We start from the raw sequence: 23,374 nt of genomic DNA, 5'->3' as shown, positions 1-23,374 counted from the left end.
TGCCTTCCGTGCATATGGATGTTTATTCTTCGTAGGGATTTTGCTAATCAGAAGACGTTTTGCTGTGGAATGTTCCACGTTATTTCCGTTTTTTTTTTGCTTGGAATATCCACTGTGTGCCTGCGCGTTCATTTTTCTGATCGAACACCATTTGGGAGATCTTTAAGAGCTTCACCTGAGGTTCCCGTTGTTTTGTTATTGCTGAAAAATTTTGTGCCAAAATTAGGGAATACAGTAAATCGTAGTATGACTCCATTCGTCGCGCGTACGTGAGAGCAAACGGTGGCGGCAGTTTATCGGACACGGTGTGTGCTGTTGATAAGATGGAGGAGGAGTTTGGCAGATGAGAGGTCGGTAGATGCAAGTAAGAGAGGTGTAAAGTGTCTTTGTGTTGTGCGAGTACAACCTGAGAAGGGGAGGGAGGGAAGGTGAAACCTGCGAGTATGTTTGCGCAGCGTAACGCCTTTAGTTGGTAAAACAAGAAGAGCACTGTGGTTCCATTCACTACGGGTAAGAGGGTTTTCATCCATTCTTCTTGTTCCTTTGGATATGCTGAGTGGTCTTATCTTTACCAGGGTTTTTTTGTGGGTGATTTTTATGAACAGAGCAGCGTCTTGAAGGGCAAACCGTTTCGGTGGATAACGCAAACTCGCAGCAGTCACGTTGAAGCTGATCCCTGTATCTCGTTCGCTACGACTTTGGAGATGCCCCGATGCTACAACGCCGATTTTTCTTCCCCCCCTTTTTTTTTCCGAACAGACCGTCCTGGTGCTGAGTGACTTGAAGCCGTCAACCAATCAACCTGCTCCAGCAGATTCTCATAGCACCAAAATTATGATCTTCAGCAGCGTTTCCGTGTCTAATTTGCGTTGCGTGCACGGAGTTGGGTGTCCCTGTGGAAAGTTGATGTGGCGCTTATCTCCTTCATGTAGAAGCAGCGTGATTGCATATCTACGCTGGGGGACCTTGGTACGCTTATGTGTTGTGTGCTTGGAACCCTATTTTTTTCCCCCATTCGACTTACCTGTAGCAGTGTTTTCCTTATCTTTTCACTTGTTTCCCGGGATCGGGTTCTGCGTCACGGCCGCATTACTCATTCTGTAATCCTGCGGTGGCCCCGTCATTATAAATTTTGTTACTAGTAGCCGAAAATGTTCATTCACTTCCCTGTTTATCTTCACTTTCTTCGTACATGAGAGCAACTCACTTTTATCAGAGCGACGATCACTGTTTGATAGGTGTACCGCATTACGGGAGCTGAGGTGCAAGAAATCATTGTCCTGAGAATCACCATTTTTAATTTGGCACCAACAGAACATACATACAAACGCACGCGTGTGTGTGTGTGTGTGTGTGTGTGTGTGTGTGTGTGTGTGTGAAGCACTGTGGTGGTACGTGTAGCAAGGGAAGCAAGGTCTGCAGTGCTCTAAAAAAAAAGATAAAAGCACCTTTGCACCTGAAGGGAGTCACTCCATGAGCGTATTCTTCGACATCGAGGCAGCCGCGTATGTCTTGCTTCTAATTATATGCACGGCAACATATTTGCGGCAGTACAGCCCTACTTTGTTTCATCGTGATCACACAGAGTTACACCGTAAGTTTCTTTACAAGTGCAGTGTTGTCGGAGACCGCCTCTCCTTGTGGGTTGCGACAGGCTGCATTGTTGTGGCTGTGCGAATGCTGTTTGTGTATTGATGGTGGGAATAACATTGCAATGTTTGCTGCTCGAAGTGCTTCTTCCTTTTTCTCCTGCTCCAACTCGGGTGGCCGAAATGGTCTAAAACACCGTGTCGCAAAAGCACTCTTCTTTTTTAGGCTTGTTGTCGTCGTTTTCCCTTCCTTTGTATTTTCTGGATTTTTTTGTTGTGGAATCCGGTTATTTACATATTTGTGCTTGTTTAGTTTTTTTTTATTTTTGTCAACGGTGCCTGAGTGATGTGTCGATGTGGCTTAAAGGGTCACAGCTCGGTGTCTTGTCTGCATATTCTTTGCGCTCTGCTGCCCGTCACCACGATCGATTTTTCGTATTTACCTCGACTGTCTAATAAATAGTAGTATTTTCTTTTAGGGACGACTGAGTTCTGGGAAGCAGCGGGGTCAGTGTGCATTGCCTTACTGCTTTGGTCCTCAGTTTTTTTGTAGTAAGAATAAAGGAATAACGTTTGCGGGGAGTTGTTTGCGCGTAAAAAAGTTGTGGGCGGAAGAAAAAAAAATAAATCGGACCCTAAACGGCAACAGTGCGAAAAGTTAGTTGAGGGATTAGTCGGATCAGAAGAATTAGGGGGATTTTTTTTTCCAACACCGTAGAAGTGTAGCGGATTCAATTATCAGTAGCGGCCCCATGCGTTCCTCCCAATTTTTGCTTTCAGGACTGAGGCCCACAGCTATTTTGATGACAATTAGCGATGAGTACATCCCCCGTGCATTTCCTGTCAAATCCACGACAGGTTTAGCTGGCATAGCTGTGGAGCCGCTTTGGAAGCCGAAGTTGCTTGCTGCTGCGAGTGAACTGCAAGCCTTTCTGACAAGCTCTGACATTCCCCCAGAGTCCACTTACTACAACATAGCCATGACTCTGGTGAAGCGTGTAAACCATGGCATTAAGGAATGCCAGGATGACTGGTGCACCCTTGAGAAGCGATATTTTTGGGGTTGGCCTGTTGAATACATCCTGCAAGTCACCTGGCGTGAGTTGGAGACGGCACAGAAGTGGAATGAGTGGCGTTTCTGGGAGTTGGATCCGGAACAGGTAAAGAAAGTTGCACGTGAGGACCAAAACATTGGAAGGGAGGGCCTCGGGTACAATAGCCCGTGGGAACAGGTGGTGCGTGAAGACTTTGATAAGCGAAAGAAGGCTCTTACACAGGAGGAAATGGCAGAGCTGAAGCGTATGGATACGGAGCGCATGGCTCGGGAGACAGCGGCATATAAGGAGAGAAAGGACCGCATTCGGGACGATCTTGAAAAAGCGCGCGGGGATATGTTGAAGAAGTTCCTTAACAAGCGGTTCGCAGTTGACAAGGATCTACAGCGCATGCAACCTGGCAAGCGGTATAGTGGAAAGACTGCCGACGACCTCATTGCTGAGTTGAAGTCTTCTGTTGAGAATAACCCGCAGAAGTCAGACCCGGGCAAGTGAGGGTGTAGGGAAGCTATTGTTCGGTGAACGATCAGGGGAAGTGCAGAGAAGAGTTGAAGGAAGGGGACAGTTTGTTAAGTATAGGTAGTGGGTCCGTGCCTCGACTGTGTTTCTGTACGTGAGTGCGCCCCACATTTTAAGCTCCGATTCATTGTTTTAGTGCACCGCAAGCCTTAGTCTTGCTTTGCATTACTTGCTATTTGTTTCCTGTGCCCACCTGTCGGCAGGTGCTTCTTTGCCAACCACCGGATCTTCGTCTTCCCGCATATGGTTTTCGTTGCGTAGATTCTCCGTTTGTCATATACTTTCACCGAAAGTGACAGCGTGTTGCAGCACGAGCCGCTGTGTTGTTTCTCATGAGGGAACTAACGGCGTCAAGAACTGTTCGCCACAACCGCCTGCAGTTGACGCTGCTCAAAACGGAACCTGCAGGGTTGACAGTGTTGACTGAGTGACACTTCGTGAAAGTGTTGGAATGTGGACGGGATTCATCGTATGAGAAACCGCGACGACAGGGAAAGAAGCGGTGGAAAAGAGGAAGTTGATGTGTGTGTGTGTGTGTGTGTGTGTGCTATCAACTGCACTGTGGCAGTGGATGATTGCATCACTGGAGTTGCAAGCCAGCCGGGGGTTGGGTGGTTAGAGTGAGGTATAAAGTTTAGTTGTTTTCTTTTTTATCGTGATGTGGGTAGTGAGTATGTTTACGTGGTCCCTCCTTGGCAACTGCTGCGTAGCACTGCAACAGGGCTAGCGTGGTGTGTGTTGTTGGGGGAATGCAGAGGTAGGGAGTCTGCGGTTAAGTATCGGCAAGTTTTTGTTACTGGGAATGACGGCTGGGGTTCAGGGATAGGAAAAATAGGAGGTTGGTTGGTGTTGGAAAAAATGTAAGTACGCATGCCCTTTCTCGCTCTCATTTTTCAACCTTGGTTTGCCGTCCACTCTTTGTACTGCGATGTCGTCGCAGCCGTCTACCTCCTGAGCGATATAACTCGCTCCCCCATGTTTGTGTTCTTGTGGTATTAATGTGCGAAGAAGAATGATGTGGTATGTTGTTGCAAATCACTTTCGCTGACTTGTATTTTCTCGCCTCTATGTTCGTTGGTGCTCTCCGCGGATATGGGAAGAAAGTGAGCAAGGGGCAAAGTGAGAGGAGCAATACGTTTCATACACCGTTTCCTCCCCTCATTGGATTTCTCTTCATTACTTAAGGATTTTTTTAAAGTTTTACCGTCTGCCGAACCACGTCCCGAGGGCGCTATAGGAAAGGGGAAGTGCCCAAGTATTTTAGTATGTGGGCAAATGGTAATGTTTTTGGCCACTGCGCCTTTAGGAGCTATTGAATTGTTTAATCAACGTGCAGGCTGCTCGATCCGGCGGCACCCAGGTGAAATTTTGTTTGTTTCTGAAAAAAAAAAGATACGTTTGGTTTGTCGACATCCGTCTGTACTGTACCTCACAAAGCCGTCGGCTGGTTGGACGTGGCGACCTTCTTCAGTGGATTTGCTCCCGAAAGTAGTGATTCCATGAAGTGAAATGTGGCACGTATCGGCACGCCACTGCAGCTCGGTGTAATGTGAGGTGTGCTGCAATGTTGTGGTGTTTGTAACTAGTTGCGACCGGGGGAACAAACAAATGGGGTATGTTTTAACGGTGCTGACCAACTGGTTATGTTTCAGAATAAATAAATAAATAAATAATATATATATATATATATCGTGATGTGACTTGCTAGTGCGTGAGGAGTCACGTAGAGTTGAGCTTATCTTTTCCCTGTTCGTCCCGTCTTGTCCACACATCAACGGTAACAGTTTTCTCTGGAACGGTAATGTTGCTTTATACATGCTTACTCAAAGAGCGGGACCCGATTATGTTCTTCGTCCCCTGACTAGCGCAATAAACGAGAAGGTGGAGACGCTACCCAAACTGCTCGTGAAGTGCTGGATGGTGGTGATGTTGGTGGTGGTACTGTGTCCACTTGTTTGTGTGGCTGGATGGACTTCTCCTCCTTGCCAACTGAGATAACTGTTTCCACATTGTCGTCGGGGGTTGTGTCGCTTCTGTAGACTTTCCATTTTCTATTTGGGGACTCTTTTGAAACCTCTCTGACCATAATTTGCTTTCATTCCTTCTTCTGTTTCGTCTTTTCCAATACTCGATGGCAGCCTCCCTTTCCAGTAGCACAATGGCAAAGAAGGTCAAGTCGAAGGTGGACACCATCAACACCAAGATCCAACTGGTGATGAAATCCGGCAAATACGTTCTCGGGACGCAGCAGTCACTCAAGACACTTCGTCAGGGCCGCAGTAAACTCGTCGTCATTTCCGCGAACTGCCCGCCGATCCGCAAGGCGGAGATTGAGTACTACTGCACTTTAAGCAAGACGCCAATTCACCACTACAGCGGCAACAACCTTGACCTTGGAACGGCATGCGGAAGGCATTTCCGTGCTTGCGTACTTTCCATTACGGATGTTGGTGACTCTGACATCACTTCTGCATAATCGCAACGGTGTAGGTGTGTGCCGTCATGTTCCTTTCCGAGAGTCGTTCAAGTGATTTGTTGCAAAGGAATGGGGTACTGTAGGCATTATTATTATTATTATTTTTTTTTGTTGCCACAAATTTTGTTCCCTTTGGATTCAAACCAGCTTAAAAATTTTCAGCCACTCGTAATCTGGCGAGACTGTACTGTGTCTACCTAATATTTGCGTCCACATCTGCTATTACCCTATTGAATACCTTTCCCCTCTCTCCTCTCTTTATTTTTACTGTTTGTTGGACTACCGCTTCGAAACACAGGGACCGGTGCTGGCACAATGGCGAAGAAGGTCAAGTCGAAGGTGGACACCATCAACACCAAGATCCAACTGGTGATGAAATCCGGCAAATACGTTCTCGGGACGCAGCAGTCACTCAAGACACTTCGTCAGGGCCGCAGTAAACTCGTCGTCATTTCCGCTAACTGCCCGCCGATCCGCAAGGCGGAGATTGAGTACTACTGCACTTTAAGCAAGACGCCAATTCACCACTACAGCGGCAACAACCTTGACCTTGGAACGGCATGCGGAAGGCATTTCCGTGCTTGCGTACTTTCCATTACGGATGTTGGTGACTCTGACATCACTTCTGCATAATCGCAACGGTGTAGGTGTGTGCCGTCATGTTCCTTTCCGAGAGTCGTTCAAGTGATTTGATGAGGCTTACCGGTGCTGAGTTGGTCTGTCACCCCAATCATTCTTCTTTTTGTTGTTTATTACTTTTAATGGTCATTTGGTTTACGTACCGCCACCGTCCCCCACCAAAGCGGTCATTGTGAGGAATACGCGGGCGAGTGCTACCCATAGCCTTTCCGTTGCTGTTCGACGGCTGCAATGCTCCGAGGGAGGGTGGGTATAAGGAACGGACGTTGCGGATGTATCTTACTTTGCATTGAATCCCGGGTTTCATATTCTACTGCTTTGATTTCTGCTTTTTATTTCAAGACGCCTTACACATACCTCTTATTAGTCTTTGAAACAGGGGACACCCAATCCCACATTCTTCACCTCCCCTCCCACTTCCGTGATGCAAACGCCAGTATCTATCACGCGGCGTGTGCGTGTGGCAGGCATAGACGCAGAGGATGTTGCAGTGCACGGAGAGCTCTTCAACACGTTTTCAAAATATGGCGTAATTGAGGAGGTGCTCTTTGAAGAGGATCGTGACTTTCATAGCGGTTCTGTTACCATTCAATTCCAACGCCTTTCTTCCGCAGAGCGTTTGCAGAATGATCTATCCTCATCTGGGCGTCGTTGGATTGTTAGCTACCTCCCACCAATTGTTCATGTAGGCGAGAAACTGTTGGCAACGTCATTATCAAGCCTCGATATCTCCCTTTTACGTTCGCTCATTTCTCAGGATGTGGAAGATGTAGCGATCGAGGAGAAGGTTTTGCAGGTACCACACACATTGAGCAGTGAAGCAGCAGAGATCGCTGCGACGAGTGCAACTCCCGCCGTTATTGGCGGTCATGTGGGCAACCGAGGGGCTGCCAAGGTCAAGCCGCCCAGCAGTAGGAACGAGGGTGTCGTCCGCATGTTTCTGCAAGCGGTATCACGTGTGAAGGCCCGCACAATCGGAAAATATGCAGCGGTTATGTCGTTCAAGGATGTTCACAGTGCAAATGCATACCTTACAAACAACCAGGCGACTTTAGCGACGAATAATGCAGTATACGTAACACACATTGGACCTAACGGCGAACTGATACATGCTCTAAAAGATATTTTATTAACACGATGGGCTCTAAAGGAAGTCAAGGTGGGTTCTGTGCTGCGCGGCGTCGTTCTCCCACAGTCGTCTGAAGGCGGTGTTGGTAACACAGTGACCTCTTGTGACGTTGACGTAGGACTGGCTAGGAAGGGCCGAACAATCGTCGTGCGTGCAAAGACAAATTTCACGAAAGTTTTCACGTGGGACTTTGTGGAAGTAAAACTTACTTCAATAGAAACAGCGCGGGAGGGGAACTTCGTCGAGGCAGATCTGTGTGCCACTTTGAATGCAGTGAACGGTGGGCTGAGTGGTACAGGTAATAATTCCGACTTACTCCACTGTCTGGCGCGTCGGGGAGGTCTTTCGTCACTTGTTAGCAGCTCCAGTTGTGACGTTCTCACTAAGGGCGATGCGCCCAGTTCATCCAAAAAGGAACTGGCCGGCCGGCTTTTCAAGGCGCTGCAAGAGCGGAAGGCCGCGGCTGAGGGTGGATCGGATTCTTCACGGCGGCAGCGGCACTGGTCGTCCACGGCGGAGCGTGTACATGCGTTCCCAACCGGAATTCACACCCTCTCCACCATCTCAGTTTGTATCCTGCGTGTTGACGATGATGGACTACATGCGCGTATTGCAGCGCCGCCGCACGTTACAACATCAACAATACCGGCGGCTTCTTCCGTCGAGTGGCCTGTGTTTATTCCCTCAATGTTTGTCCCTAGTGAGGGTGGCAGTCACTGGCGCGAGTTTGCCGTTCCTGGCGAGCGTATGAGTGTTGCTGTGTTGTATGCCACTTCCATTGGTGGAAGCGAGGCGGCTTTGCGACTTGTGGCCTCCAAACGCGATGCGGAGATGCGTCGGGCATCGTTTGCTCTTTCTCACGGAGCGTTTCCAGATGAGGAAGAGCAACGGCAGCGAAGTGGACAACACACTAACGAATCACTTTTGTTGCCCGGTACGTCGTTCAGCGGCACTCGAGTGGTTTGGCTGCCGAGTACACCGAGCACAGATGATCCTGTCTACATCGTGCTCCCCGCCTCTACATCACCACCACAGTTATTCACGCTATCTATATTTATGCATGAAACATGTCCAACCTCCGGCAGCACTCATGCATCTGCAGTGGACGCGGTGATGAGCACCCTCGTTGTCTCCGAGGTGGTGCATGAACCATGCCGGGGTTACTACGCTGTGGCTGTGGAGGAACCCACCTATCGCCAGCAGCAGGAGGAGCGTCGCACTGTACAGTCGCAGGTCGAGTCCGAACAGGAAAAGCGGGTTCAACGTATTTTGGCTGAGGCACTTGCAGGTTGCAAGTCTGGGCAGTCAAATGCAAAAGCGGAGGTCCTTGATGAGGTCGGGCAAAAACGGCAGCGTTCACCTGGGGTGTAGGTGCCCAGGCAGGGTGCTGAAAGCGCGCAGGATGTGACCAGGTGGATGTATGCAAATGTTGCATTACGTTGGTAGGACGGTTATGCGCCGTCCAGAGTCTCTGTGATCGGGCCCTCGAAGCCAGCTCGAAGCTGCTCAAGTCAGTTAACCGGCACGCCCTTGCCGTCATCGGCGCGAGTCGGAAGAAATGTCACGGCTTGTACCGAGGAGTTAGTTTTTGATTCCCCTTTGGTCATGGTGTCTTAATGCCAGTTAACTTTGCCTAAAAGTTTGGATTGTTTGGCCGAAAATGGGTGTGGGTGAAGGATAAACGTGAAAGAATGGCAACATCAAATGACTTACAGTGACCGAACAAAACGCAGCCTATTGGTACAACCCTGAAACTGATCGTACCGGGGGACGGTGAGTTTATTTGTTTTCTCTTCTCTTTCAAATATATTATCCAACTCACTTAGAAAGGTAGGAGAGATATCAGTGTCGATAAAGATTGGACGCCTACATGCCAGTAAGGTATAGACGGTAAAAGAAAAAACAAAACATTCGTTTATCGCCGTTAATTACGCACCATTTACTGCGACATCATATACAAAAACGGAGTCGGAACGTTTACTCCACAGCCGCTACACTTACACAAGTGAAAGCCGACTGTAGAGACAGAAGCATGTTTTTGCGACCTATCGCGCTTCCTCTTTGGGTATTGTTTGTTACCGTTGCGACGTTTTTCGTTCTGCGTGCACTTGATCCGGTAGACGTGGGAGCACATCGGGAAAAGGTATACGGCCTGCCACCCCAGGTCGTGTGGTTGTTCCCGCTGGTACCGGTTTGCGTGTGGTTATGTTACGAGGCAATCATGCTCATGGCGCCTGCAGGCTCAAAAGTTGCGCTCAAAGTATACGATTGAGGCGTATGTCGTCCATTCCCTTTTATTACTGTCAGTGATCGTTGTAACTTGCCGTTGCTGTTTACGCTCCCCACAGTCGATGCTGTTTGAAGTTATTTCCTCATTCGGTGCTGCTGGAGGGACCTTGGACGGTGACCGTGTAAGTGATACTCAACTGCCACTCTAGGAGGTGGAGTATCGAGGTGAGTTCCATGTATGAGGAAGCTATCTGGAACGGTAGGGTGCCGTTATTATTTTCCGAATACTAAAGAGGGCCAAAGATTGGGATAAAATATCATGGGACCACGACTGAATGCGCTAAAGATGCTGGCACAACTTTTTCTTCTTGCGGTCGTTACGTGCTGGTGTGGCACTCCTCCTCTTCCTCTCACAATTATTTCTTCGCGTATGTTAATCCAAAATATATTAACTTTTCAAGGGAGAGTGGCACTGGAGCCATAGAAAACTAATCTGCACATCAAACCTAACACGAAATCATTGGTGCGAAGCGAAGGGGGAGGACAAATTGCACACCTGCAAAGGCGGCAGAGGGGAAAGTTGGATAAGTAACAGGTTGTTACAACGAGGGTAAAGATAACGTATTGCCGAATAAGTACATCCACCGCTGTCAACATTGTTTGTCGTCACTAATGCGTCGATTTGCACCAACAGTCGCTTCGGCGCTCAGCGGTCCCCCAACCGGCTGCCTATTTGCGGTAACAGGGAATGCTGTGAGAAGATACCAAACTGAACCACTCAAGAAAGCAGCTCCCGCAGCACCGGAACTACAGAAAGCAGCTCCCGCAGCACCGGAACCACTCAAGAAAGCAGCTCCTGCAGCACCGGAACCACTCAAGAAAGCAGCTCCTGCAGCACCGGAACTACAGAAAGCAGCTCCTGCAGCACCGGAACTACAGAAAGCAGCTCCCGCCGCACCGGAACTACAGAAAGCAGCTCCTGCAGCACCGGAACTACAGAAAGCAGCTCCTGCAGCACCGGAACTACAGAAAGCAGCTCCCGCAGCACCGGAACTACAGAAAGCAGCTCCTGCAGCACCGGAACTACAGAAAGCAGCTCCTGCAGCACCGGAACTACAGAAAGCAGCTCCTGCAGCATCGGAACTACAGAAAGCAGCTCCCGCAGCACCGGAACTACAGAAAGCAGCTCCTGCAGCACCGGAACTACAGAAAGCAGCTCCTGCAGCACCGGAACTACAGAAAGCAGCTCCTGCAGCACCGGAACTACAGAAAGCAGCTCCTGCAGCACCGGAACTACAGAAAGCAGCTCCTGCAGCACCGGAACTACAGAAAGCAGCTCCTGCAGCACCGGAACTACAGAAAGCAGCTCCTGCAGCACCGGAACTACAGAAAGCAGCTCCTGCAGCACCGGAACTACAGAAAGCAGCTCCTGCAGCACCGGAACTACAGAAAGCAGCTCCTGCAGCACCGGAACTACAGAAAGCAGCTCCTGCAGCACCGGAACTACAGAAAGCAGCTCCTGCAGCACCGGAACTACAGAAAGCAGCTCCTGCAGCACCGGAACTACAGAAAGCAGCTCCTGCAGCACCGGAACTACAGAAAGCAGCTCCTGCAGCACCGGAACTACAGAAAGCAGCTCCTGCAGCACCGGAACTACAGAAAGCAGCTCCTGCAGCACCGGAACTACAGAAAGCAGCTCCTGCAGCACCGGAACTACAGAAAGCAGCTCCTGCAGCACCGGAACTACAGAAAGCAGCTCCTGCAGCACCGGAACTACAGAAAGCAGCTCCTGCAGCACCGGAACTACAGAAAGCAGCTCCTGCAGCACCGGAACTACAGAAAGCAGCTCCTGCAGCACCGGAACTACAGAAAGCAGCTCCTGCAGCACCGGAACTACAGAAAGCAGCTCCTGCAGCACCGGAACTACAGAAAGCAGCTCCCGCAGCACCGGAACCACAGAAAGCAGCTCCCGCAGCACCGGAACTACAGAAAGCAGCTCCTGCAGCACCGGAACTACAGAAAGCAGCTCCTGCAGCACCGGAACTACAGAAAGCAGCTCCTGCAGCACCGGAACTACAGAAAGCAGCTCCTGCAGCACCGGAACTACAGAAAGCAGCTCCTGCAGCACCGGAACTACAGAAAGCAGCTCCTGCAGCACCGGAACTACAGAAAGCAGCTCCTGCAGCACCGGAACTACAGAAAGCAGCTCCCGCAGCACCGGAACTACAGAAAGCAGCTCCTGCAGCACCGGAACTACAGAAAACAGCTCCTGTGAATTCTATGACCTCTACAAGGAAATCACGTGGTCGTTTTACGGGAGATGATCGTGCATCTGGGTTGGATGGGGAAAGGGGCCGTTTGCAGAGAAGTGGGGGTGCTAAGGAGGGCCGGAATTCAAAGAGAGAGGTGGGTTACTCGCAGAAAGAAAAAATACGTAGCCGGGGAGATACATATAAAGGAAATAGGGACGTGTCCCTTTCAAACGTTGTGGAGGATATACAAGACATCAAAATAGTTTTCGCGTCACATAATCCATCACCGTCGAAACGGCAGGTGCCTTCCGCTCCGAAGGCGGCACCTAGAGCTCCGGACCCACCAAAAGCACCGTTGGCACCACCTGCGGCTCCTTCGATGCCAAGTGACTTCGTAGCTTCCTCGAAGCCGGTGAGTGGTTCTCGGAATGACACGCGAACCACCATCGCACCACCGACCGCTAGTGGTGACCCACAAGACACTGTTTGGGCGAAAAGTTCTGCCCTCTCTCTGGATGAGGAGATTGAGCGGGCGCGAGCAACGAGACCCCTTGTGCGTTCTCCGGTCATTGTGGGTCGAGAAATCGAAGGCCTCAGTTTAAACTTTGAACACTGCGAAAAATCTGAGCCAATTGTGGAACTTGCGGATAAAAGCGGTCTTAAAGAGTTGTCCGAGAAGGAGGCGACATTGATTGACAACCATATGGTGCCTGACGACTTTAGTGGAGGGGCATTTATGCAAAAGCACACGGGGGTGACCCATGACGTTGTCGGAGAAAAGGAGTTATCAGAATTGAGCGTCAACAACACTGTGACGGCCGCCAGCTTGGAAACCTCACTGTATGGAAAGGAAGAGCAGCAACCCAAAGAATCGGATGGAAGGAGCAACTTGTCTTCAACTGTCTCGAGTTGTATCACTGAGCACCCTCCGTTGGCTCCGTGGACTTGTGGAGCGTTTACTGCACAAAGTGGTTCAGCGCTGTTGAAGTTGTCCTTTGATGAGTCATCGCAGCATATTGTTACCATCACCCTTTGGGAGCCACTGGTAAGTACTATCTCGGCTGTGCGTGCGCTTAATGAGGCTATAACAGCCATTGAAAATCACTCCATTACGATTAGTGGGCCGGTCACCCATGTAGTGCTCACCTCACTGCCTGGTATTGCATTCTTTCAGCCAAAGCATAGCCCATTGGAGCTTTCGTGCTCTGAGCGTATTGAGTTAATACGGGAGAAGGAACGGCTATTTCTGCGCATGGGCAAGACGCCTCCTCTTAATTTCGTGGCGATCGTAAACGGAGGTTCTCTTGATGATTTTGCGGCGGAGTTGTTCCTTGCTTGTCATTACCGCGTGTTCCTTGACGCAACCCACACTACTTTTGGATTTCCGTCGTGCCTGCTGGGTGATTTCCCTACTTCGCATGCTGTGCGGCAGCTGTGCCGCTACTTCGGTGCGCAGCGCACTCTTGCTGCATCACAGCAACAGTACAGATTCACTGCTGCGACATTGCTGGATGCTGGTGTTGCCCGCCACGCACGCGATACTCGTGAGGGGCTCACGGCCCTTCGCCTCAGTTACGTCGACCACAGCAAAGCGTTACCACCTACCTCTTTGCTGTTACGTCTGGAAAACGCCTTGCTCGCCTTTTTAAACCGACCTGCGCTGCGGGATTTTGTTCTACGCAGATTTTTCCTTACTCGTTCCACAGGGGGAAGCAGCGTCGAGGTGTACTCAAATCCCATTACACAGGCTTGGCGTCGGTATTGTCTGGCTGCAATGGCGAAGCGGGGGGTGTACTCACAACGTTGGAGAGAGTGGGAACGCGTCCGCAGCGGTGGAAACAGGGACGCTGCGTAGCGAGGGTATTTATAGTGAATTTCTTTTTTCCCCTTCTGCAGTTAACGCAGCTCGCATTTATGGGCATGGGTGTGAGATTCAACGTAGGGTGCTTTCGTCCCCACCGTATGGAGGGTATTTGAGGTTTAAGGCCGATGAAGCGGAGCTGTGGCCGAGGAAAGTAAGGGCGTTGTCTGCTGAGAGCTGCAACCAAGGAACTGTCTTGCTTGATTGCGGGAAATCGAACATTGAAGCGATGAAGAGCTTGGTGAAGGACCAATCCGGTGCTCTAACAAAGGCAAACGTGGTAATAATTGGCGATGAATATGTTGCGCGCCCGCTCATACCTGAATTTAACTGCGTTGCAACTATATCACCCGTTTCAGCGTATGCGGTATCTCCCCTTCGAGATCTACAGGAGGTTCGTCTCTTTGGTCGGGAAGGGTGCCCTGAACACCTGCGGGCAAGTACACTTTCCGCAGCGCTGGCTTACTTGCAGCAAGAATATCGGCCATATGTTGTTTGTCGGCATTCCTGTAGCGGCCGCCTCATCGCGGCTTTCGTGACAGAGGCGTGTCGGATTGCGATGCATTGCGACATCGAGAAAGTTGAACGCGTCTCTACAGGTGTGCTCCGGCTTCTGGGTGGACCATTCCGACTCGCTGATCATTTGGGTACCTCTACCGTTTCGCGTTTGATTGAGGAAACGAGTCACATGAACGACCACCGCAATCCGCTGATACACGATTGGCTCCCTTCTATCGGATACCAGGTGCTTCGTAGTATGAGCAATGACGGATTCGGTGGTACTCGAACAAGACGTGGTGGTTTCTACACATATGGAGCGGATGGTTCTTCAGTTGCACTAAATACGGTGGTTCAAAAGCAATACTTACGTCGTCATCTTACAGATACAGAGCTGTCTGACCGTTTGCTCTCTGTTGTTGTGAATGAATGCTGCGAGTTACTGCTGTCAGGGCATCTGCTTACTGCGGCAGATGCAAACGCGCTGACTATAGCGACATTGGGGTTCAGTGAAACCACTGGCGGAGCGCTAACACTGGCTGACGCCATGGGTGCTGGTTTGATGTTGCAAAAAATGGAAGAGTTGGCGGTGTGGCACGGGGCGCACTTGCAGCCGTCGCCATTACTTAAGTGCATGGCGCATTCTAGAGTGTCGTTCGCTACCCTCTCAGAGGCAGTTATTCAGTCCGCACGCATGTGACAGATAGCACCGTTCGCGTCCTTCCCCCTTTGTTTTTTCTTTACAAAAGGAATTATTTTCGTTACCGTCATCACTTGTTTTTTTTTTAGCGCAGTTGAAGGCTCTTCGGACCTGTTTCGTTGTTGTTTCACATGAGAAGGGTACCGCCGTCCGGGCGGTGATTTCCCTTGTTGTCATCAAAGGAGTTAAAGCACGCTTTGCGCAGACGTGCTTGCATAGCAAATAACTGTCATCCGCGTGTGATTTGGGTTTTGCTGTAGCTATTCTATAAATTATTATCATCACTATAATGTTTCGACCCTTTCTACTCTTCGGAATTAGCAGTGGAGGTGCATAAACGCTGCAGTGTTTCGCAGCACCATAGTACACTAGTAACCGGGGATTTAAGGTGGAGAAAGCAAACAATCAAGGCAGAGGGGGAGCGCAACCCTATAGAGTAAGGATATCTTCGTGGTGTGTGTGTGCGCAGAGGAACCTTTGTCGCCTAATAATTGAAGGAACAGGCCGCAAAAGGGAGAACGCAAAACCCTGTTACAAGTATATACCAGTAGCTAGAGTAGAGAGGGTATAGTGGCGGTGACGGATCTCCCTTAATGGACGTGAGAGATCAGTTGATGCAAGCGGCTGCGCAAACTGTCGACGCACTCAGTTTCACACAAACTCATGTGATTGACGAGGATTTCCGGGCGCACAATAGAGCAACTATTGAGTCGGTACGTTCGTTGCAGCGTGAGCAGCGCAGCCGCGTAGAGCAAACCTATGGGCCCCAATCACCCTCCGCAGATGTGCTGGCGCTGCAACTTCTGTCAAGTTACCGTGGTGAGATAACATTCCTAGACCACTCGCGGGGGAGGGATGGGCGAACTTCCCCCTCGGCAGCGGCCGGTGTAGTAACATCTCTAACGCACGGGCAGTGCCTGTCCTTTAAAAAAGAGATGAAACAGCGTATTCACGAGTGGGAGCGAGTGTTTTGTGAAGAGCGTGGGGTTGCAGTGACCACTCGTGATAAGGCCATGCTGCGACAGGTGTATGAGCTATATAAACTGGCAAAAAACCGCTTACGGGGAGAGGAGTCACCCACCAATGGCGGTGGCGAAGACAATAACAATCTCACAAACTCTCAATCGCAGACACAACAGCCTCAGGGTGCACGATCCAGTAGTGAACGTGCGAACAGTGCGGGGACGGTGACATCAGGAGTGAGAGTACGGACTCCCTCCCCCTCCGGCAGTCAGGTGGATAACCCGGCTCGTAGAGTTGTCGGGTCTACAACTCAGCCCAGTGGTTTGCAGCGTCAGGTGGTCAGGTCATCCACATCGTCAGGACTGTCCGCAAACGAGGGGCCGGGCTCCACGCAACCGACGATCGGCAGTGGTATCCGCGTGTCACAGATGTCAAATGAGGAGCTCGCCGCTGAAAAGCGGTACTTGAAGCGGATTCTCCACCGTTTTGAGAGCGATTTTGAACAGCGTAACGGATTTGCACCAACGAGGAATGATCGGCAGGCGCACTCTTACGAATACATACGGTACGGGGAGTTGAAGAACGAAATAATTAGGCGCATGCCGTCGGTTGCTGGCGGGTAACAAAGATGGGTGGTGGAGGTCATGTAGGTGGTAAACTCCCAAGCGGTCTTGTTTGTTCTGGTTTTAAGAGCCACTGCGCCGCCTTCCGTACCGAGTTGCGAACATCACTTTTTTGTGTGTTGATATTTCAATTTTCGTTTTATTTGTATGAATTTGTGAATACCGCCAATTAGTTTTTTTTTTCACTTCTTTCTCCCCCTTTTCAAATCCTTGTCAGGGTGATACACGGCGGGGTGAATTGCGTTTCGTTGGTCATCAGTACACTTGATTCACTTCTACCTCTTCCGTTTTATTGGCAAGCTATTCAGTTGGTTTAAGGGTAACAACAAACTGTTTAGAAGTTAGCTGTTGCACCACTGTTAAAAGTTCTTTCGATCGAGAAGGAATAAAATCGGAACGTGAATCTGCAAGCAAAGCGGATAAGTCCACTTTAAATATAGTGTGTGCTTACTTCGCGTTGCAGGGGACTACATAAATTGTTTGATGCAACAAGTTGGTGAACAATTTCCCAGTGAAGAGTTACGTGGATCAAACGACTACCGGGGGTGTAAGTGGTACAGAACAGAAGGGGTACACGGCTCCATGGACAGTAACATTGTTTCCACTGGCGCCGCATGCGAGTATTCGGGTCCTTCCGTTCTGCGTTCATTCAGAACTGCCCCTGCCATATCATGGGAGTCTTTTCAAGTCATTCGTAAAGGGAAGGTTGTACTGGGCGGGGCACATGAGGGAGCAATCGCAGAGGACCTCGCCAAACTATCCAACATCTACAACAAAACCGACGGCCCTACTAGTACTAATACCAATTCGAATAATCCCTCGGGTGCACGCGGTAACGACATTAACCTACCGGTGAAGTCTATCGGCAAGTTCTTGGAGGATCAGCTGCCTGGGTTATGCGATAAACGAGGTGATTCACTTTATCGTGGTGCTACATTTCTGCTCTTGGGGGTCTTGACGGGGAATATTGCCCTCGCCGATCGGTGTCTTGAGTGGGGGGCCAACCCAAATGAAATGAGCTTCCTCAGCGAACCCTTTGCTACTCTGGATCAGATGCGGCACGGCTACAGCCCCATGTTTGTTGCCATCATAACAGGTAATATTGCTATGATGAATTTATTACATAGCGCAGGTGGAAGCCTCATTGTGTACGACCGCTGGGGTCGCACGCCCCTGCATGCTGCTTTGGCACTTGCTGACAGGGAAGTGATCCAGTGGCTGGTAGAAAAGGGAGCTCCACGTTGCCTTGGCAATACCGCCCCTGTGCTGCAGGGCGTCACGATGTGCCCTGACTTGTCTCCAGTACACCTCGCGCTAAACCCCCGTCCTAAACTGAGCATTGGCCACCAGGTTGGTTTACCCGGGAACGACGAAGCAAAGATTGTGGGCATGAAAGAGGGAGATACAGAGAAGGCCGCATTGTGCCATTGTTGGTCAGGGCTGCCGAAGGGATACTGCGGTTGCATAGATGACATGTTCCTTCGATGGTCCTACGATCGCCTACACTCGCGCTGGCAACCAGGGATAACTTTCACCGAGACATCTGCGGCCCACCCGTCAAAGGCTTCAAAACGACCGAAGGCGGCCTAGTGAGTACATGTCGACTGTTATAAGGAAGAGGACGCACACGTAATTTAGTCTTGGAAGTGGGAGGTACATTGTTTATTACAGTCAAGGCCGGAAGGAGCCTTTACAGTTCTGAAAAGTGGAACGGGTGGCTTCGAGGTGGTACTCCCTTTATTTCTTCCAGCTTTTACCAACCGCCTTCGTATAGTTCAGAATACCTGCTGGGGTGCGCACGGGTCTAATCATGCCGTGGATTTCGGGCCCCGGGTGATGGTTGCAGTTACCATGTGCGTACGCGCGCAACCGTACATGTGGTTGGCGCCTCTGATTTCTCCTTTCACAGTTTGCGTCTAAGCTTGATGATGCTCCCACATTTTTTTGCACCCCCGTGCCCACCGCAGTTTTCTTTCTTCATAGCAGCTGTTGTCTATTTGTTTTCCAACTTTTTTTTTTCTACCAAAAAATTTTCCACGCGGTCAAAAAAACATTGTCTAAGAAGCAGGAAGAACCACAGAGATAATATAAAGAGGAGCTACAAGAGAGACGATATTGTCCGCCATATTACGAGACACCTATCGATAGGAACTGACGAGTATAATTCAGTTTTAGCTATCGCTCTTTGTTAGGGGTAAGGATCAGTAATGCCTACTTACGTGGAGGCGGAGAATTTCTTAGACGCACCTCGGGGTGCCGTTGTTGCAAACAAGGCAGTAACTGAAGCCGAGTCTTGTGACGAGGCGTACAATAAACAAGGTTCGGTTCGGGCGAGTTTTGCAGCAAATGGTGCAACGGACACGATATGTCAAAAGGAAAGTGTGGGGACGCATACTCAGCCGAAGCGGGTGACGCACCAGGAGGAGGAGCACAAAAGCATTCCATTTATTTCTGTGGTAATGACATACTTCACGTTTTTACTTTTATTCACTTTTGGATGCATTGCCGAGCTTCGCCAGAAGTTATTTGGCGCGAAAAGGAAGCAGCGTGAGGGATATGCATCTCTGCTTACTTTCCTCGAATATTTCTGGCAGAATCATTTCTACCGCCGTGCGCGTGACTGCTTCAACCATGCGATTGACTCACGTCCGTCTCGTGTGATTGGTGTGATGGAGCGGGTTTCGACGGACTCCAATAGAACTTTTTCCTTCACTGGAAATATCAAACCATGCGTTAACCTTTCGTCATACAACTACCTTGGCTTTGCGGATGATATACCCCATATTACTCGTGAGGTGCTTAACAGCTTAGATCGCTATGGTCTTGCTTCATGCAGCGCCGCCCAACACGCCGGTCAGCATGGTCCAGTTTCTAAACTTGAGCGTGCCATAGCAGACTTTTTAAAGAAGGAGGACGCTGTTGTGTGTGGGATGGGCTTCGGCACAAACTTTCGTGGTCTTCCTGCATTGTTTGGTGAGGATACACTTGTGGTCAGCGATAGCTTGAACCACTCTTCGCTCGTTAACGGCATACGGTTATCTGGGGCCCGCGCCAAGGTATTCAAGAATGCTGACATGAACAGCCTGGAGAAGGTGCTCCGTGAGGCGGTTGTGCTCGGGCAGAATCCAAAGGGCGCATACGTGCCATGGACCCGCATTGTCATCGTCGTTGAGGGTGTCTATAGTATGGAGGGAGAGTTTGTTAATCTTCCTCGTGTTGTTGAACTTAAGAAAAAGTACGGTGCCCTGCTCTTTGTCGATGAGGCTCACTCTATTGGTGCAACTGGTCGTACGGGGCGTGGCGTAACGGAGCACTTCGGTGTAGACCCGCGTGACGTGGATATTCTCATGGGGACTTTCACCAAGAGCTTCGGGGCTATTGGCGGTTATCTTGCTGGGGATCAGAGCGTAATTGACCACATCCGAACTCACAGCTCTCTAGCGCTTCACTGCGATACGCTTTCTCCTCCCTGTGCTCAGCAGGCTCTCTCTGTGCTTGACGTCCTAAACGGTAATGATGGCACCGACATTGGACCCAAGCACATACAGCAACTGATGGAAAATTCACGATTTTTCCGCCAGGGCTTGATCGATCGTGGTTTCTCTGTCCTTGGTAATGACGCCTCCCCCGTCGTTCCCGTAATGCTTTACCATCTTGGGAGAGCAATTGCCGTGTGGAGGAAATGCATGCGCCGTGGTCTTGCTATTGTGATTGTTGGATACCCCGCTACTCCACTACTGGGGTGCCGCATTCGTTTCTGTGTTTCTGCTGCTCACACCCGCGCTGATTTGCAGTTCGCGTTGGACGTTATGGATCAAATAAAGAAGGAAACCAACATACAGTTTCTGCCCAGCACCGTGCCCCCGCAGGGCGAGGAGTAATAATAATAGCAGCATGCGTTGCGCTCTTCCTCCTTTTTTCTTTCCGTATTAGTTATGGCGTGGTTTCGAGGGTATATATATATATATATATATAATTTATCCCCTTAGACTTCCCACTCCCTTCCGTCTCCCATTTGTTTGGTTTGTACCGTTTTTGTGTATTCCTCCCCTTGTTGTACGATTTTACACCATTTTCCCTTCCTCTCCCTGGTGAACGCGGTGGTAGTAGCACATTAAATTCCTTAAATGTAATGCGGGATCTTTTTTTTCTTCTCTCCTTCTCAAACACTTTCCATCTCTGACACCATACGAGAGGGAGGTGCATTTGGACAAAAGTGCCGTCCCGAGTTACGTAAGCGCTATATCAATAATGTATCTACCTTCATCTATCTTTATATATGTTCGCTTGCTGTGAGGGGGATATGAGGACACCCTGTTTTGGAGGTACTCGGGGTATGGATTTAAATAAACGGCCTCAAAAAGGACAAAGGGATGTGTGCGGTTCGCTTTATTTATTTATTTATTTCATTTAATGTAGAGTACGATAAGAAGGAACTGTGTGAATTGGGTGGGGATTGGGATCTGGGGCTATAGGAAGGCGCGACTGTGGTGCTTCGTACACGTGTGTTTGTTTCTTTGTTTTCTTTTTCCTTAAAATTAATCACCTTCTTACATTACCTCAATGCTCTTGCCATATATAAAATATATAAATATATTCGCTTCAATATTTCATATGCCATGTATTCGCTCCCGTTTTTTCGACAATCCCAGGAGATGGAAACAAAACAACAGAGTTCAAAGGAAAAAAAAATGGTCAAGAAATGGTGCAGTTCTTAAGCAGCCGGTTCCCCACTTTGTCAGTAGAGTCCGCAGCGGTATTTTATTATTTAGCGATGAAGTTCCCGGAGGCGGGGGGGGGAAGGGGTGGGAGGCTTTTTTTTGGTGGCGTTTTTTTCTTTTTTTTCTTGTGTGTGTGTGGAACGGAGAATGGGGATAGATGGACCGCATTAGAGAGAAGGGGAAAAGAAAGACATGTTGGGAGCGTACGGCCACAGCAACAACTTGAACGGTGAGGTGATACCACACTTTAGTTTGTTTGTTCCGACGCTTTAAGGCATTTTCTTTCTTTCTTTTTTCTTTTTTCTTTTTCTTTTTTTTGCTCTACTGTTTCTGAGTTCCATGTTGTGTTGGGGCTGTGAAGGTTTGTTACCTTCAATTGTTGTTGTATCACTTTTCCATGAGTGACTTTACAAAACACTTGTTTGCTTTTAGGGATCCTTTCACCACATTACCTTGTGTGGACGGCCGTAGGACTTTTCAATTTATTCTTTTACTCTATTATTTTCTCTTTTGTTGCTGTTTGTGTGTGTCTCATTCCTCCCTTTCTCCTTTTCCTCTCGTGTTCTGAACCGCATCTGAAGGAATGTTTTTTTTTTTAACTTTCCAGGTCGTCTGCATTCTTTTTTTTTCTTAACTTGTATAAATTTATATCTGGGGGGGGGGGGTTTATGCTGGCATTTGTTTTTGTGTGATTTCGTTTTTTTTTTTTTACTTTTACTTTTTCTTCCTTTTGACCGCCGCTGTTGTAACCGCATGTGTCGCTGAGGGCGGAATACGACACTTTTGTGTGTGCATTTATGAATGCGTAATAAAAATGAAGTGCATAGAATGGGGAAAAGCACAAAAAGTGAGCAATTTCATATTCGTATGTTAAAAGAGATATATCGTGTTGTATTATCTCATGAAAATATTTAAAAAAAAAACTGGATCGAAACAATTCAATGTTAGAAGAAAGAAAAGAAAAAAATGAAGTGCGGTAACAGAAGAGAAAATGAAAGGAGATCCAAATGAATGTGAAGAGAAAATATTATGTAGGAGTAAAGGAGGTCTTTCTTTTTTTTTTTGTCTTTTTTTTTTTTTTGAAAAGAAAATATTTGGTGTTGATTTCTACTCTCCTTGCCTTTTATTTGTGTTTAGGGATTAACAAAAGGGGTGAAAAGTGAAGGTAGACCTCGAGTGGAGGAAAAAAAAAATGAAAATAAAACAACAACAAAAGTAAAATGAGTACAAACAAAGAAACAAGCGAACAAACTGAGCAATGAGTAAAAGGTAAAGCATTTATTAGCATAATGGCAGCAGCGCATAGTGATTTGTCCAATGGTTGAAAAATATATATATATATATAAATGGTTGGTGACGAACAAGTAGTTTGTGGTGTGTCTGTGTGTGTGTGTGTGTGTATGTTTTAAAGGTTTACAATCATCCCCATCAAAACGAAAAAATAAAAAAAAATGAATGAAAACCCAAAAAGAAGAGGAGAAGCTAGAGGGACGTATTGAAGAAAGAGAGCGGAAAAAAGGAGGAAAGAGTCAGTATAAAAGTGAAGTGCTACAATAATAATGATAATAATTAGTAGTGACTAGTAGCGGCAACTATATAAAGTAGTATGAGATATTGGGGCGCTAGCGTGAAATAGGAATATGATGTCACGCATATTCTATTACCAGTAGTGCTAATACTGATTCCAGTTATTATTATTTATTATTATTAATTATCATCTTCACACTGGCAGAGAAGCGATTGCCTGACTTAAGTGAAAGCAGATGCACGTACACAAATGAGAGGAATGAATGTGGTGTTACAATAAAGCAGGCTATTAGGGCAGGAACTCTTGGGACCCGCCGTATTTTGTGTAATGAGAGTTTTACATGTTTATTCTTCTTTTTTTTTCTTCTTCCTTTCTCCTGGTTTTGATGTTATATCTACTGTTTTTATCATTATCATTATCATTATAATTTTTTTTTAAAATTGAGGACCAGTATTGTTTTACTGGTTTCGTGAATTCAGCTACCACCGTATATTTTCCTACCTGCCTCTGGAGGCTTGACAACGTTTGTTTTTGCCTGCGCCCTTCTTTTTTTTTTTTAATTATTTCTTTTCCCTTCTTCGTGCGTGTTTTG

The 23,374-nt window shown here is 48.4% G+C and overlaps 13 protein-coding genes across 13 annotated transcripts; 11 read left to right on the top strand and 2 right to left on the bottom strand.

Moving 5' to 3' along the window:
• Positions 1 to 79: 79 nt before the first annotated feature.
• Positions 80 to 526, bottom strand: TbgDal_X5160 (hypothetical protein, unlikely; the record flags this gene model as incomplete). The annotated part of the gene is made up of 1 exon (XM_011779393.1): positions 80 to 526. One exon carries the CDS (start codon positions 524 to 526, stop codon positions 80 to 82), a length of 447 nt encoding a protein of 148 aa, XP_011777695.1.
• Positions 527 to 1,473: 947 nt separating this feature from the next.
• On the top strand, positions 1,474 to 1,695 carry TbgDal_X5150 (hypothetical protein, conserved; the record flags this gene model as incomplete). Its single annotated transcript, XM_011779392.1, has 1 exon — positions 1,474 to 1,695. The coding sequence occupies one exon, from the start codon at positions 1,474 to 1,476 to the stop codon at positions 1,693 to 1,695; it is 222 nt and encodes a 73-aa protein (XP_011777694.1).
• Positions 1,696 to 2,341: 646 nt separating this feature from the next.
• On the top strand, positions 2,342 to 3,139 carry TbgDal_X5140 (hypothetical protein, conserved; the record flags this gene model as incomplete). Its single annotated transcript, XM_011779391.1, has 1 exon — positions 2,342 to 3,139. The coding sequence occupies one exon, from the start codon at positions 2,342 to 2,344 to the stop codon at positions 3,137 to 3,139; it is 798 nt and encodes a 265-aa protein (XP_011777693.1).
• Positions 3,140 to 4,488: 1,349 nt separating this feature from the next.
• TbgDal_X5130 (hypothetical protein, unlikely) lies at positions 4,489 to 4,980 on the bottom strand (the record flags this gene model as incomplete). The annotated part of the gene is made up of 1 exon (XM_011779390.1): positions 4,489 to 4,980. The coding sequence occupies one exon, from the start codon at positions 4,978 to 4,980 to the stop codon at positions 4,489 to 4,491; it is 492 nt and encodes a 163-aa protein (XP_011777692.1).
• A 314-nt stretch (positions 4,981 to 5,294) lies between these two features.
• TbgDal_X5120 (60S ribosomal protein L30, putative) lies at positions 5,295 to 5,639 on the top strand (the record flags this gene model as incomplete). The annotated part of the gene is made up of 1 exon (XM_011779389.1): positions 5,295 to 5,639. One exon carries the CDS (start codon positions 5,295 to 5,297, stop codon positions 5,637 to 5,639), a length of 345 nt encoding a protein of 114 aa, XP_011777691.1.
• A 315-nt stretch (positions 5,640 to 5,954) lies between these two features.
• Positions 5,955 to 6,272, top strand: TbgDal_X5110 (60S ribosomal protein L30, putative; the record flags this gene model as incomplete). The annotated part of the gene is made up of 1 exon (XM_011779388.1): positions 5,955 to 6,272. The coding sequence occupies one exon, from the start codon at positions 5,955 to 5,957 to the stop codon at positions 6,270 to 6,272; it is 318 nt and encodes a 105-aa protein (XP_011777690.1).
• A 430-nt stretch (positions 6,273 to 6,702) lies between these two features.
• Positions 6,703 to 8,778, top strand: TbgDal_X5100 (hypothetical protein, conserved; the record flags this gene model as incomplete). The annotated part of the gene is made up of 1 exon (XM_011779387.1): positions 6,703 to 8,778. One exon carries the CDS (start codon positions 6,703 to 6,705, stop codon positions 8,776 to 8,778), a length of 2,076 nt encoding a protein of 691 aa, XP_011777689.1.
• A 661-nt stretch (positions 8,779 to 9,439) lies between these two features.
• On the top strand, positions 9,440 to 9,679 carry TbgDal_X5090 (hypothetical protein, conserved; the record flags this gene model as incomplete). The annotated part of the gene is made up of 1 exon (XM_011779386.1): positions 9,440 to 9,679. One exon carries the CDS (start codon positions 9,440 to 9,442, stop codon positions 9,677 to 9,679), a length of 240 nt encoding a protein of 79 aa, XP_011777688.1.
• Positions 9,680 to 10,308: 629 nt separating this feature from the next.
• On the top strand, positions 10,309 to 14,947 carry TbgDal_X5080 (hypothetical protein, conserved; the record flags this gene model as incomplete). Its single annotated transcript, XM_011779385.1, is given in 2 exon segments — positions 10,309 to 13,740; positions 13,739 to 14,947. Coding segments are annotated over 2 exon segments (4,641 nt in total).
• A 593-nt stretch (positions 14,948 to 15,540) lies between these two features.
• On the top strand, positions 15,541 to 16,533 carry TbgDal_X5070 (hypothetical protein, conserved; the record flags this gene model as incomplete). Its single annotated transcript, XM_011779384.1, has 1 exon — positions 15,541 to 16,533. The coding sequence occupies one exon, from the start codon at positions 15,541 to 15,543 to the stop codon at positions 16,531 to 16,533; it is 993 nt and encodes a 330-aa protein (XP_011777686.1).
• A 483-nt stretch (positions 16,534 to 17,016) lies between these two features.
• On the top strand, positions 17,017 to 18,123 carry TbgDal_X5060 (hypothetical protein, conserved; the record flags this gene model as incomplete). The annotated part of the gene is made up of 1 exon (XM_011779383.1): positions 17,017 to 18,123. One exon carries the CDS (start codon positions 17,017 to 17,019, stop codon positions 18,121 to 18,123), a length of 1,107 nt encoding a protein of 368 aa, XP_011777685.1.
• A 617-nt stretch (positions 18,124 to 18,740) lies between these two features.
• On the top strand, positions 18,741 to 20,414 carry TbgDal_X5050 (serine palmitoyltransferase, putative; the record flags this gene model as incomplete). Its single annotated transcript, XM_011779382.1, has 1 exon — positions 18,741 to 20,414. The coding sequence occupies one exon, from the start codon at positions 18,741 to 18,743 to the stop codon at positions 20,412 to 20,414; it is 1,674 nt and encodes a 557-aa protein (XP_011777684.1).
• Positions 20,415 to 21,096: 682 nt separating this feature from the next.
• On the top strand, positions 21,097 to 21,411 carry TbgDal_X5040 (hypothetical protein, unlikely; the record flags this gene model as incomplete). The annotated part of the gene is made up of 1 exon (XM_011779381.1): positions 21,097 to 21,411. One exon carries the CDS (start codon positions 21,097 to 21,099, stop codon positions 21,409 to 21,411), a length of 315 nt encoding a protein of 104 aa, XP_011777683.1.
• Between the last annotated feature and the right edge of the window lie 1,963 nt (positions 21,412 to 23,374).

The sequence above is a fragment of the Trypanosoma brucei genome, chromosome 10, assembly GCF_000210295.1.
Source record: "Trypanosoma brucei gambiense DAL972 chromosome 10, complete sequence".
NCBI lineage: Eukaryota > Euglenozoa > Kinetoplastea > Trypanosomatida > Trypanosomatidae > Trypanosoma > Trypanosoma brucei.
This window is presented reverse-complemented; position numbering and strand designations above follow the sequence as displayed.